The sequence below is a fragment of the Populus alba genome, chromosome 5 (genome assembly GCF_005239225.2).
Source record: "Populus alba chromosome 5, ASM523922v2, whole genome shotgun sequence".
In the NCBI taxonomy this organism is placed as follows: domain Eukaryota; kingdom Viridiplantae; phylum Streptophyta; class Magnoliopsida; order Malpighiales; family Salicaceae; genus Populus; species Populus alba.
The window spans coordinates 19,492,385-19,506,191 of NC_133288.1; the positions used below are offsets into that span (position 1 = coordinate 19,492,385).

The window sequence follows — 13,807 nt, forward strand, 5'->3', positions numbered from 1 at the left end:
ATTTTTGTTGACTTATTCATCCAGTGTAGTTTCATGGACTGGGACTCTTAAAAAAATCCCGCATCCTGATCACAGGATGAACAGCCGACTCCAATTGGCCGAACACAATGTGGATCATTTGATAAATTAGTTGCTAAAAAGCAGAACACTGCAATTACTATGATTTATTTAAGGTTATCTACGACTGTTTCTCCTGGATTCCAAAATATATATATATATAATAAATAATTAAGCTTTGAAATCTGGAAGGAAAAGGTATGGTTTTGTTTACTTGTATAAGAAGAAATTATATATGATATATAGTATACGTGTTTTTTTTCCGGTTCTTAAATCTTGTAGTAATTAATTAGTTCAATCTTTTTTATATAACAAAAAAAAAAAAAAAGAATCTTGGCGAGGGGTGTGGGGGCTCAGCTTACCAAATTATCTTGAGTTTCACTGCTACAAATAAATAAAGAGAAAACATGTTTGAACAGGAACTTAATTATATGCTCAAAAAAGTCTTTGGTCTTAGACTGACAAACATATGTTTTTTTGTTTTAAAATTTTGTGTGGTTGCAAGGCAGATATATGCGTTCACATTTCAAGGGTAGACGTTATCCGCCTGCATAATTGTATATATCAGATAGTCTTCTGAAAAAAAGAGACATTCTGATCTACCATATAGAAGCTATAGCCAGCAATGAAAACATCACGGAAAAATGGAGTAAGGCAATACAACAAATCTGAACATCCACGTCTCCGGTGGACTCCTGAGCTCCATGAACATTTTGTTGAAGCTGTTGAACGCCTCGGTGGAAAATACAGTAAGTTCTTCTGGTCTGCAGTGTCTCTGAGGCTTCTTAAAGCCATGAAGACGACACTGCTTAATCTTCTTAAAATACAATTGCAAGGGAAGATCAAAGGGTACTTTGCACCATTTTGATTCTAAACAGTTCATGTAAAGACCATTTAAATTATGGTCAACCCTTTTTTATGGTGCCCTAAAAGCTGAGAAAACTGAATCTGGCACAATCATGCATATACAGTTAAGCATCGATCTGCACTTTTTCTCCAGTGTGTACTGATAAGTTTATTGATGATTTTGCACAGAAGCAACACCTAGGCGAATTCTGCAGATGATGGGCGTGAAAGAACTGAAGATTTCTCATGTCAAAAGCCATCTTCAGGTACGTATGGCTCTCTCATTTCAGCTAAAAGGAACAAAAATCACAAGCAGATCATTAAACAGGAAGACCTTCTAAGTGGAAGAATTACAGGAATTAAAACATCATGGATTCATCACATCAGATTTGGAATTAATGTAGACATTTTATATATGTTTCTACGTGTTTGCAATATTGCACATGGTGGCTTGCGATGCTAGCTATAATTGAGGTCCACATCCCAGCGACATGATTAAAATCAAGGATGGTCCTTCTGCTATCATATAGGCTAACCTAGCTAACTATTTCTTTAATTTGAATAAAGTAATCACAATTCTCTCTCTGTTTTTTTTTTTTTTTTTTTGGACATTGGTCCCATAGAATGTTTAACTTGATTTTAGAATTAAGATGAATTAATTAAGCTTAATTGTATACCGCATATGGAATATTTATATAGTACGTGTATATATAAAGCTAGCTAGGTTTTTATATCATTGAAGAAGATCTAGGGAATCTATACTCCTCACGCCTGTTCCATGTTCAGACACAGGAACTGGGCAAGGTAAAACTCCTAGGAATCTAATTCAAATTAATGGAGACACACATGGTATTGATGAACATGAGAACCCTAAACCTGAAGAAGGTCTTCCCTCTAATTAGCTAGTTAAAACTAGTGGCTAGCTCATCAGTGATGAGTCGGTCCATTCAAACAAATTATTTGTGCGGATTGGTAGCTAAATGTTAATGCTACAGATATGATATTCCCATATCTCAAGTCTGAAATCTACACAAAAAGAGTTCATTTTTGGAGATTGGACTGGCTGTATTGCCATCTCTAAAGCAAAAGGAGGTCCTCAATTCAAAATAGGTCACGCACACATCTTTAATGTACATGAAATGACGTATATGATCTGCTTTATCACTTCATCTACCGAATTTTACTGCAATAACAGGGACTTGAAAAAAAAAAAGAAACCTGTGACCCATTATTTTTTTGAACTATATATATATATATATATAAGATTCACATGCATGTGCATTCATGCCGACCAAGTTTATAGTAAATGCATGTGATAGCATGATAGATTTTTTGTTCTTTCTGTGTGGACAATCTTAAATAAGTAATACAAGGGGGGAAAGGTGAACATGATTAGACACTGAACAGATTAGGACAAGAGGAAATGCAAACTAAACCGGATACTGATTGTGAATATAACAGCACTTCCCTTGATCTTTGAACTCTGGTTTTGACAGATGTACAGAAGCATGAGGGGTCCCAAAAACATCAATGTCCTAATACCCATGAAGAAGCATCTGCAAGCAGAAAGAACACAGCTTGATGACATGGGAATCTCCTCAATTTTCTCCTCTCAGAGGTAAATACATGCTTAATTTATTGTGTTCTTGATTGCTAAAAAGTAGTAATAATAATATATATATAAAAAATTGAGCACAAGTTTGACATGTAAAGCCTTAATTGTGAAATACACAACATTCTTCTTCTTCTTCTTGAATGAAAATCCCTCTTCAAGAATCCCATGCGAAAATCCTTAATTTACTAACTTTTTTTAATGAATAAATCATGTATAACAAAGCTTAATAACACGGCAATCTCTGGATATTTTTCATAGTTGATATTGGAAAGAAGCTTAACATCTCTTCATTACTTACAATTAATGTATTTGATGACAACGCGTAGTTTCAAAGTTTCACTAAATTCGTGGCATTACTTAAAAAATTCTATTATAATTCTATTTCATAATTAATGGTTTTCCAAAAAATTCCTTATTGTTAAATTATAAGAGTTATTTCCTCTAGATAATCGAATATATCCATCAAATGCTACTGAATTCTAATGGCATTAATTTTTTTTTTAAAAAAAAGTTTCAACCGCAGTCGAATAATAACCTTACATCTATCAAAATGCCCTTATATCTCAAATAAATTGCCAGTAAAATTCGATTTTTTGAGTATTTATAACACATTCTGTGGCACTGGAGGTCGTGACAAATGAGATGCAATAGAACTTTAAACAACGAAACTTCTCCGTATCTTCATCAAGGAGTACTTATCATCATTTTGATTTTTTTTTTTTTTGATTTGGATGGATTGGGTTATGTTCAAACACCTGTTCATGCTGTTTGTTTATATATGGCAGGCTACTACAAGGTGAGTTCTTGATGCAAATGGAATGTGACAAGTCTGATTCTAAACATGATATATTTTCTGATGAAAGCAATGGACTCCGGCAAACAAAAGAAGACGGTGGTGACCCGGAGCAACAGGTACATACAAAAATATATATTCCTGCTGTATTACATTATTGATTAATTGTGAATTTGGTGTCATCTTTGCAGGATTCAGGCACAAGCTTTGTTGGTACAATGTCCATGGAAGAAAATATTGACAGGCTACCAGCTGAAACCTGTGAGCTCTCACTTTCTTTCACCCCATCGATGTCGTGCTGTACTGCTGAAGAAAGAGAGTTATGGCCATTAATTAACGATCAGCAACGTGAGTATAATTCAACAACTAGTTTCATAAGCATACCAGAGTTCGACTGTGGGAGGAATCGCATAAACTTAGACCTAACCATCTGAACATGATCCCCCGTTATATATTAATTAATTAATTAGTAGATTAATTAGTTTTTATTTCAAAGCGAGTACTGCATGGTATAGATCAGAAACTATTGTGTTAGTAAGCTGAACATCAAAAGAAGCGATCGAACGCTGGTCAGCGACTGATTGCTTATGTATGAAAGAAGATTTTTCATTTCTTTTCAAGTAAATGTTCAGTTGTTATTTGTTTATTTAGTCGATGGCTTGTCTTATCGATCTTTTTGTTTGAATTTCCTCTTCATACTCTTCTTTTCATGTAAAAGCTGTTTTCTCCTTTCTTGTTTTAGGGTTAAATTAATGCTGCTATCTTATTAATATGTAATTAAGGGTGTTTGGTACTGTGGTTTTCTGCTCTTCAATGTATCAATTATATTTCATAACAAACCAAACAATATAAGACTACACTAGATAGTTCATCGGCTCTAAGTACTCACATGTTAAATCAATTTTTTAAACATAAAAAAAATATTTAGACCTTGTTATCGTCTAGTAAAAAAAATTAATTATAAATTCAAAATCTGATGTTTATATTGAATACTATTTTTAAAAATATTAAAAACGTATAATAGCTTATTAGATCGACCTTGGTTAACTTGAATTACCTACCAAACACGTGACTTCATAAGACCATGATAAACTCAAAACAAATAAATTAAAAAACAAATATAAAACTCAATTTCTAATCAACACAATATTGAAAGGAAATTTTTTTTAAAAAAAATTAATTCAAAAAAATATATATATTTAAGTGAATATAGATCAACCTATCAAACTCGCGATTCAGATCATACATCCCACTAGGTTTAATAACTTTTTTTTCTGAAATTATTTTTTTATTTAATTCTATGACAAAAAAAAACTCGTAAAATTAAGCGCCAATCAAATATCATGATGTTCATTAATTCGAGACCACTATAAAAATCAATCAAATGTGAAAGAGAAAATTGAAAAAAAAATTCAAAAATTCATAAAATCAATAAATGAAATCAAAAAAATAAAATTAACCATATGTTAAATGATAAAATTGAAAAATAATTTATAAGAAAATCAAGAAATAAAATAAAAAAACTATCTTTTATTTAACCATAACATTAATGTCTTTTGAGAATTGTGTGAGGTTATGTTGATAGTTGCATTTTTCAATGCATAATAAAATTATTTATTTAACTCTTGAATAAAATAATTCAACGCTTACTATTCAAGGATATTTTTGTATTTTTACTTTTTATATAAATATTATAATTACTTTGATATTCTTAAAGACACAACTAATTAAACTCTCACCCAATGATTTTTTTTTTTGTCAATTTATTTTATTTTTATTGTGAATTTCAAGGATACTAAGGGATATTTTTGTAAATTATATTTATTAAATATTACTGGAAAAAAAAATTGTTAGCTTGTGTGGATAACTCTCGTGCTATTTTGGCAGCGAGTGAGAGACTGTACAACCACCAAACATCATATTTTGGGGCAGCATTTGAAAGGTTTTGGCGTCTCCGACCTGATATGATAACAAATGGTACACCATTTACGATAGTTTGGTGTCAGCGACCATTTCTTCCCCCCTTATTCTCTCTCTCCCAATCTAGATTTTCACATCAATTCATTAAATTTTCAAGAATAATCCTTTAATTTCATGGTTCTTTAGGTTTGGTCTCTTTTCTTTTTATTATGATTTTTTTTTTATCTTGAATGATCTATAAAATTAGTGAACCCTTTCAATTTCACCCATCTTTGTTGTTTTATCTTTCAAATTTGGTTCTTATTTTTTTTATTGTTATTTTTTTAGTCATTTTTAAATTAATTTTGTTTTGTGATTTCACCCTTCTTTTTTTTTTTTTTCTCCTATCAAATTCAATCCATGTTCTTTTGATTGCTAATTTGTTGGCCTTGACAAGTTTTTATTTGGATCATTTTATAAAATAGTTTTGTTTAAAGATTCCACCCTTTTTTCCATCAAATTTAATCCATGTTTTTTGGATTGTAATTTTTTTTTTGCTTTGATAGTTTTTTAAAATTGATATTTTTAAATTGACTTATAACAAACTTATTGATTGAATCTGCATCCAGGGTTTCACAAATTGAAAGATTTTAAGATTTGTCAAGGTTTATGATATTTGTTCGAGTTTGCTTTTAAGTCTTTAAAAATCTGAATCGTATTCTTTTAATTACTATTTATTTTATTTGAGATTTGTTTTTAATTTTTTTTTCATTAAATTGTATCCTTCTTGAGTTTTTTTCAATCAAATTTTATCCTTGTTATTTTTGTAGCTTTTGCAAGTTTTTTTTATTAATATTTTTTTTTCTGATCTCATTCTTCAAAATTAAATTAGTTGAGAATTAGGTTTCTTGATTGAATTTGAGTCAAATATTTCATGAGATATGACTTTTAAATAGTAGACCAGGTAAGAGGTTTGATGAGTTTGATTGGTTTTTTTTCTTGTTTTTCTAAATTAATGTTTTCTCATTTCTTATCCTTTATTTTTAAATTTTGTTCTATTATTTTTTCAGTTTGATTCTATTGGGTTAGCCTTTTGTAATTTTTTTTCTATTTCACCCCCTATTATTTTTTAATCTGTAAATAATTTATCATATTACAAATAATTTTTAATTTCACACCCCTATGATTTTTTAATCTTTCAAGTTTGGTTCTAATTTTTTTAATTGCAAATTATTTTGTATGGGATCATATTTATTTATTTATTTATTTTTCATCCTTATTGGGTTTTTTCCTATCAAATTTTTATCCTTATTTTTTTTTTTGCAAGTTTTTTTTTTATTAATATTTTTTTTCTTGATCTCATCCTTCAAAATTAAATTTACTGAGAGTTAAGTTTCTTGATTGAATTCAATTATAGGATTTCACAGGTTGTAGATCTTAGAGATTAGACTAAGTTTAGGAGGTTTGCTTGAGTTTACTTGGTTTTCTATTTTTTTTAGCTTATGTTTTCTTATTTTTTATCTTTTTTTTGTTTTCTTATTTATTTGGTTTGATTCTATTGGGTTAACCCTCTATGATTGTTTTAATTTCATCGCTATCATTTTTTATTCTATAAATAATCTATCAAATTACATATGTTTTGCATTTTTATCCCTTGTGATTTTTTAATCTTTTAAATTTTATTCTCATTCTTTTAATTGCTATTTTTTTTTTTACTTTTACAAGTCTTTTTATTAATATATTTCCACAATTCATCATTTAAAATTAAAGTGGTTGAGAGTTAAGCTTCTTAATTAAATTCGGGTCTAAAATTTAATAAGTTGCAAGTTTTAGATATTAGACCAGATTTGAGAGATTAACTTAGGTTTTTTTTTTTAAAAAAAAAAAAACGTATGTTTTCTTTTTAATTTTTCTTTGTTATTTTTTATGGTTTGTCTTCTATTAAGTTAAGATTAGGTTATTTGATAATCCCAATAGGTTCAAGTCTATTATTTTTTTATTTTTTTTAATTAGTTTATTTATTGTTGTTGCATTTTCTTTTTGTATTGTTTAGATTACCACTTAAACCAATGACTCAAGATTTGAAATTTTTTATTCAAATACTTTTTTTACATAGAATAAAAAATTTGCTCTACCTAAAATAAAGCACAGGTAACAAATCTAGTATTTGACTATGGTCCTAAAGAAAATAAGTTGCAAAGAAAATAAAAATAATGGTATAGAATTCTAAATATAAGAGAGTGCATGTATCAAGTGCAAACCCATGATTCAAACATATTTTAAAGAATAAACTAGTGATTTTGGATGTCACATGATCCTTTTTTAAAAATAATTATTGAATTCTCTATAATTGAAATAAATATTAAAAATAAATTCAACAATTTAAATTCTAAAAAATATATATTTCTTTAATTTAAATTCTTCTTTTTTATTCATGTTTTTATAAGAATTTTTTTATCAATCATTTCTTTGAATAAAAACTCAAGGCAATTAAAATAAATATTTCATGAGAATTCTAATGACTTAAATGACGAGGAAAAAAAACCTTTACTCAAAACTTTCTTTCCTTATTCATGTATTTCTTTTTATTTGAACATAAACATCTTTTTTTTATTAGAAGCATGGTTTTTTTATAAAAATTTATCATGATTTAAAAGCAGGTTGAGAAAAAAAAATGTCTTTATAAGTTTAACATGATTGTATAAAAAATAAAAGAATAATTAATTTGAGAAAACTATATAAAAATTAACGATAACAACAAAATTATTTTTATTGAATATTCATGAGCAGTTTTTAAAAAATAAGCACACTAGATTCATATATATTAAATATAAAATAATTGTTAATATTACCATAAATTAAAAGCTCTAATATTATTTGAAATTAAATTATAACAAAACCAAATGATTTTTTAAATATAATTTTAGTAATTTTGTTTAAAAATAATTTTAATATAAAATTTAAATAAATAAAAGGTGAAGGGCTAAAAGAACCAAGCCCAAACTCATATACTTGTTTTATAGACAACACTACGTCCATCCAGGCATATAAAGTGTCATATGCCTATAAAATATTTCAACCACCAAAAATTATAGTCTAAATAATTTAGATCCAAAACCCAAATTTTAACCTATTATCACCTATATATATATATATAAAATAACATCACATAAACCCCATTAACGTATTTTCAATTCCAAAACACTCTATAATCAATCTCAATTCTTGAAATCAAATGAAACCAAACAAATTCTAGGGATTCTAATCTACTCCATCATTATTATAGGTCCAAACCCCTTAAATAAATTTATTTTTTTAAGGCAAACCAATTGATACCAAGATCATTTTTGTTTTACAGCGGAGCAAAATACTTTCTCTCTTATCTCAATATTCAGGGAAACCCCATGTAGTTAGTCTAGCATAGAAGAGTTAAGACTTGATAGTGTGTTCATGTTCAAAGATCACATGTTCAGACTTTTGTCAGATGCAAACACTTTCATGGGCCACCTGACATGGGCAAAGCCCATGAATTAACAATGATGTACTTGCTGGAAATTTCTTATCGAGGGCTTGTGTACCTCTTAGTCAGGTCTTGGCCCAAATACTTGGTGCTAATCCAAAAAAATCAATATTTAGAGATTGAAACGTAAAAAAAATAAAGTTCTTGTAATTGAAATATAAACAACTACTAAAACTACAAGGATCAAATATGAACAAAACAGAAAACTATAAGAACCAAAACGTATTTTTCCGCATCAAAACACACCAACATTGTGAATGCACGGTGCTCTCTCTAGGTTAATAGAAAGTGGGTGTACAACAAAACAGTCACCTCTTTTAATTTATTAGTAATGGGATTAAAAAGAAAATAATTATTCTCATACAAGTGCTCCTAAACTAGATTTTATTTCCTGACGAGTATATCAAACCACCTGCTAATTATGGTTTGGCAAGACATGCAAGTAAGAGCAGAGCCTTGCTGCTGTGAAGCTCTGGCCTAGGGAGGAACCATTCTCTTAAATTTCATAGCATCAAGGGTTGCTCGCTCATAATCTCACACATGCCTTAATATTTAATATTTTATTGCCAAAGTCCAGCCAATAATACATGAACATATTTGCCGTCCTCATGTCTCATCGTTTCTGTACACTCACGGCTTCGAGCAGTAAAGTTTTTTATTCAATTTCTTCTATAGAATTGGATCTACATTCAACGGTAAACAAAAAGAAAAAAGAATATATATACTTTTTTAATAACGCTTCCTATTGTGGAAAAACCATTTACAAGTGTGCATGTGCACAGTAACGGGGGTGAGAACGCACAAAATAAACACACCAGATGAGTAGCCGATGAATATGCAGCAGCCTACTTCCTTGTTTGCACGACTACAGTTTTGATATGTTATTCAGTGCCTCTTTGCTAATGTTTTCTTCATTCCTTTGAAAATCTTCCAAAACCACATCAGATTCATGACAGATAGCACTACTGGCACTACCAGTGCCAGGAGTCGTCCAAAGGAGTGCATTTGCTTGACCTGTGGGGAGGGAACAAAAATAGCGATTCACGTGCAAATTTTAGTCGTCAAGGAAGCATTCACCTTTCCAACACAAATCATCAAACATTCATCTTAAATTTGTTGATCATGTCGATTTGTAAGAAATTACTATACTAGTAAAATGCAGTCATGCTTTCTCTTTCGTGTTCTTTTCGACAAGATTCTCTATGTTGTTATTAAGCTGTTTGGAATATGGCATGATGAAGCACGCCCTTAGATCTGACAGCAACACAAACCAGGTCCTTCCCATTTTAGAGGCACAAAATGACCACTTCTATGTTATAATGAAAAAAAGGTTGCTTGCAATATGATGCATGTGGGTTGCATTCATCAGCTCGACTACGCCTTGCATATGATCAATCTTTTGAGTTCTGATCTTATATTCAAAATTAAATTCAACTAGTTATGTTTTAAATCTGAGATTTTAAATTCTTATCAGTTATGCTTCCCAATTCTGCATCACAGTCAGAATCATAACATGGAGAAGTTTTGCAGGTATAGTTATTACCTGATATTGGTGCAGGAAGACATGGTAAAACAGGTAGATAAACAAGAGTATCCTAGCAACCTGCACATAGTTTTATTGTTAAACAAGCATGTTTAGGAATTAGTAATGCCAAATGGGTGTTTATTTCAATTCACAATTCACTTACAAACCAAGCGAAGAATATCACAACCCCGTTTAAGAGATATGCTTTAGACTTCTTCATTCCAGCTGTGTCAAGATACCTTCACAAAACCAAGCTGAATATCACAATCCATAACAAAATCACAATGGTTGGTCATTGAATCATTATAAAATACAAAATTACCATCTCAAATTGATTCCAGGAGTAGTTGTCTCAGAGATAAGAACCATGTAGGTGTAAAGTTGCCCCTCCCCAGTCAACATCGAATATGCCACAGCAACCAGGGAAAGAAAATGATGAATCACCTGACATGATGATGTTATCATCGTATCCATGATCAATTCCAAGTTTAGTAACAACTTCCTAGCTGACATGTCTTTTCAACTAGGTTGTGCTTGCAAAGGAATAATTAAACAAAGCTTGAGGAGAGAGGAAACATAAAGTATTGGTGTCAATTAACCTTTGCACAAAATAATCACTTACATATTCCATCCCACCCAGAGAAGGATAAAACCAAATAATCATCCCAAGGTCAGCAATGAAATAACCAGCAGAAACCTGTCAATATCACATCAGAGAATGAGATGAAGGAAACAGGACACAGCAGAAAATGATATTATTAGGCAAACAAAAAGCAAGTCTAGACATGCGCATCCAGACTTTTGGCTAGACTAATCTATTGGGTAAAAACAGCCACGCCTACATATAGCAAATAGGTTTTGCTTAAAGCCACGGGAATGGCCATCAAGAGGTTATTTGCAAGCAATGAAATTCCTCCATCAACAATATAAATGTATAAATAAGGTAATTTAAGATTTAGAACTATGCCATCACTTCCTTGCACGTGTACCATAATGCAGATGAAAGAAGTTAGAGAGATGCTTGAAGACTTCTACTTGTGCAATAAACCAAATAGCCTGGTTGACTTTTTGAATCCAATTTATGTGTTTAAAAGTTGAAAGATAATCTATGCTGTAAAGATTTGCAGTAATCAATAACTTAGAACATTTGCTTTGTTCTCCATTCAGAAGCTAATTAGCTAAAAGGGACTCGATATTTTCCTGTTGTTAAGTATACAAGTGCAGGAGCTAACAAACTTTTCCAAAGCAGAACAATTGTCTTAAATCAAAGCATACCGAGGGACAGGGGACGGGGAGGGGGGGGGCACTCAACTGGGTATTCTGGAGAACTATGTGGTCAATTAAGGATCTGAGGTAGAAAAGAGTGTTTTGTAATCTTTCAAAAAGCACATCAATATAACCAGCACTTTCATCATTTTGCAACATCAATTAGTATCCACAGAACAATTCCCCAACAATTTGAAAAAGTTGTTCAGGCTATAGTGTGTTAAATCAACTCTTTTCTGTCACTCGATTTCCCATCTATTTGTGGTTTCCCACAAGAAATTGCTCTGTTATTTTCAATGGTAACTGAGATATTTTAACATGTCTGAACTATTAGGTCTACAATAAGGAAAATTTGGCCCTGATGCGCGTGAAGTAAATCGTATGTTGATTCTGCCTACCATTGCAGAGATGACACATCACTAACGTCCCTCAAAATGTCCAAAAATCAACGCAGTTTAAAGCATAAACATGCTAATAAACTTGCTGCTAAGGATAAATAAAAGCAATCTGGAGCATCCTTACCCCCAAAGCAAATGTAGACAGTGCAGAACTCCGAAATGTAACAAGGCCAGCGTGAGGTTGATCAGAGAAGAGATCAGAGCAAAATACAAAGTATAATGACATCGTTGTAATGAAAACAGCATGGAAAGTGGATATAGCACTGCATTGATGGTTGAAACCAAATTAAAAAAATTCAAAACATAAGGCAATAAGAACGTTAACATTAATCGAAAAGATTCAATCACCGGTTGTTCCATTCAATACGTTGCAAATTGGTGAGGTTGGAATAGCTCTTAAAATAAACAGCACTGAACAAGCTGGTAAGATCATAGACCTAAAAAGGAGCAAACGACACACAATTAAAGATACAAACTGACGGGAACAAGACCAATACTAGGAAAAAGTAAATTTTGATAGAGGAAAGGAATTCATGATTAATTCTAACATACCATCTTGCAAGCAAAAATGCCACCTGTGATAGAAGTGTACGGAATCAAAGGATCAGCTAGTAAATATTCCTTCAGCAGCAGCTCCGCATTAATTTGGTATGATTTCATCGACATGACAATCAAATTATCCCAGCACCAAGAGTCAAGCAAAATCCTTAATGCAATTCCACTTCCTCCGCCTAAAACACGGATTAACATTAGAAATTGATTAAAAAAACACAAATTACATTATGCAAACAGAAAATTCGTGAGAACGAAATTAAAAAGATTAACATCAGAAGGCAATTTTATTGTTCAGCCTAATTAAACGGGTCAATCATACACTTGAGACACGTAAAAGAGTCAATAAATCATATATCAGCAGGCAATTTTCTTGTTCAGCCTAATTAATAATGATTAAAAAAAACAAAACAAAACAAAACAAAACAGAGTAATCCTATTGTTGCCTCACTACTACTACTACTGCTTCTCATTGATCACTTGTGCTTAATTTTTTTTCCAGAAAATAATAGTTAAAAAGAGAAAATAAGAACATCCTCAATCACTCCAAACACAGCACGTAAGAAGATTGTCGCGCAGTCACGAGTGTGATGAACAAGGAAGTAGACATAAAAAAAGAAACAGAAAAGGACAGGTGTTTGTGAATATAAAGAGAAGAGAAGAGAAGAACAAGGAAGGATGACTTTCCTTTGTGTTGTTGATGTTTTTACCTGAATCGGAAATCTCGCCGGATGTTGCGGGCGAACTTTTGTCGAACCGTTTTCTGTGTAAGCGTTTGGGTAACTAAGAGGGGGAGAGTCTTAAGTTTCTCTTTATTATTATGTTTTGTTTTCCGATGGAATTCAATAACTAATTATTGTGTTGTTTAGAAGAGTAAATTAATTATTATTTGAAGGATGTGGGTGTAGTGTGGTAGTCGTCACTCGTCAGTTTTGAAAGTATGATTAATTTTTAAAGTTTTTTTTAATTGAAAAAAATATTTTTTAAAAAAATATTTTTGATATTAATATATTTAAATATTTTAAAAAATAAATTTAAAATAAAAATAAATAAATTTTTATTTAAAAAAAAAAAAAAACATATTAAAATTGACTCCCAAGCGATGCCTTAATTAAGAAGGATTGGAAGGTTCGGGGAAGGATACCGTGTGCAGAGAAACCAGGGAAAGGACCAATCGGAGTTAAACCCCGCTTGCGCGTTACGCTAACTTACTTTAATAAGCTTCCTAGTTCCTACAGTGGACTTGGAATTGTCAGTTCTGTTCTTTCCTTTTCATTGATTTTAATTAATACTCTCTCTTTCTTCTTACTTTTCATTGATTTTTAATTTATATTTT

At 30.8% G+C, this 13,807-nt stretch overlaps 2 protein-coding genes across 3 annotated transcripts; one reads left to right on the plus strand and one right to left on the minus strand.

The window, feature by feature from the left end:
- Window positions 1-512: 512 nt before the first annotated feature.
- Window positions 513-3,964, plus strand: LOC118061728 (uncharacterized). 2 transcript variants are annotated; one of them, XM_073409282.1, is made up of 5 exons: window positions 513-806; window positions 1,093-1,169; window positions 2,400-2,521; window positions 3,304-3,430; window positions 3,485-3,964. In XM_073409282.1, exons 1-5 carry the CDS (start codon window positions 683-685, stop codon window positions 3,743-3,745), a joined length of 711 nt encoding a protein of 236 aa, XP_073265383.1. In that variant the 5' UTR covers window positions 513-682; the 3' UTR covers window positions 3,746-3,964. The 2 variants fall into 2 exon arrangements, with proteins under 2 accessions (XP_073265383.1, XP_034931165.1); XM_035075274.2 differs by having other exon boundaries at window positions 524-806; window positions 3,503-3,964.
- Window positions 3,965-9,271: 5,307 nt separating this feature from the next.
- Window positions 9,272-13,340, minus strand: LOC118061727 (uncharacterized). The gene is made up of 9 exons (XM_035075273.2): window positions 13,182-13,340; window positions 12,472-12,650; window positions 12,268-12,356; window positions 12,044-12,182; window positions 10,878-10,952; window positions 10,578-10,699; window positions 10,419-10,494; window positions 10,274-10,333; window positions 9,272-9,744 (listed from the first exon to the last, which is right to left on the minus strand). Exons 2-9 carry the CDS (start codon window positions 12,583-12,585, stop codon window positions 9,616-9,618), a joined length of 804 nt encoding a protein of 267 aa, XP_034931164.1. The 5' UTR covers window positions 12,586-12,650; window positions 13,182-13,340; the 3' UTR covers window positions 9,272-9,615.
- Window positions 13,341-13,807: the final 467 nt, after the last annotated feature.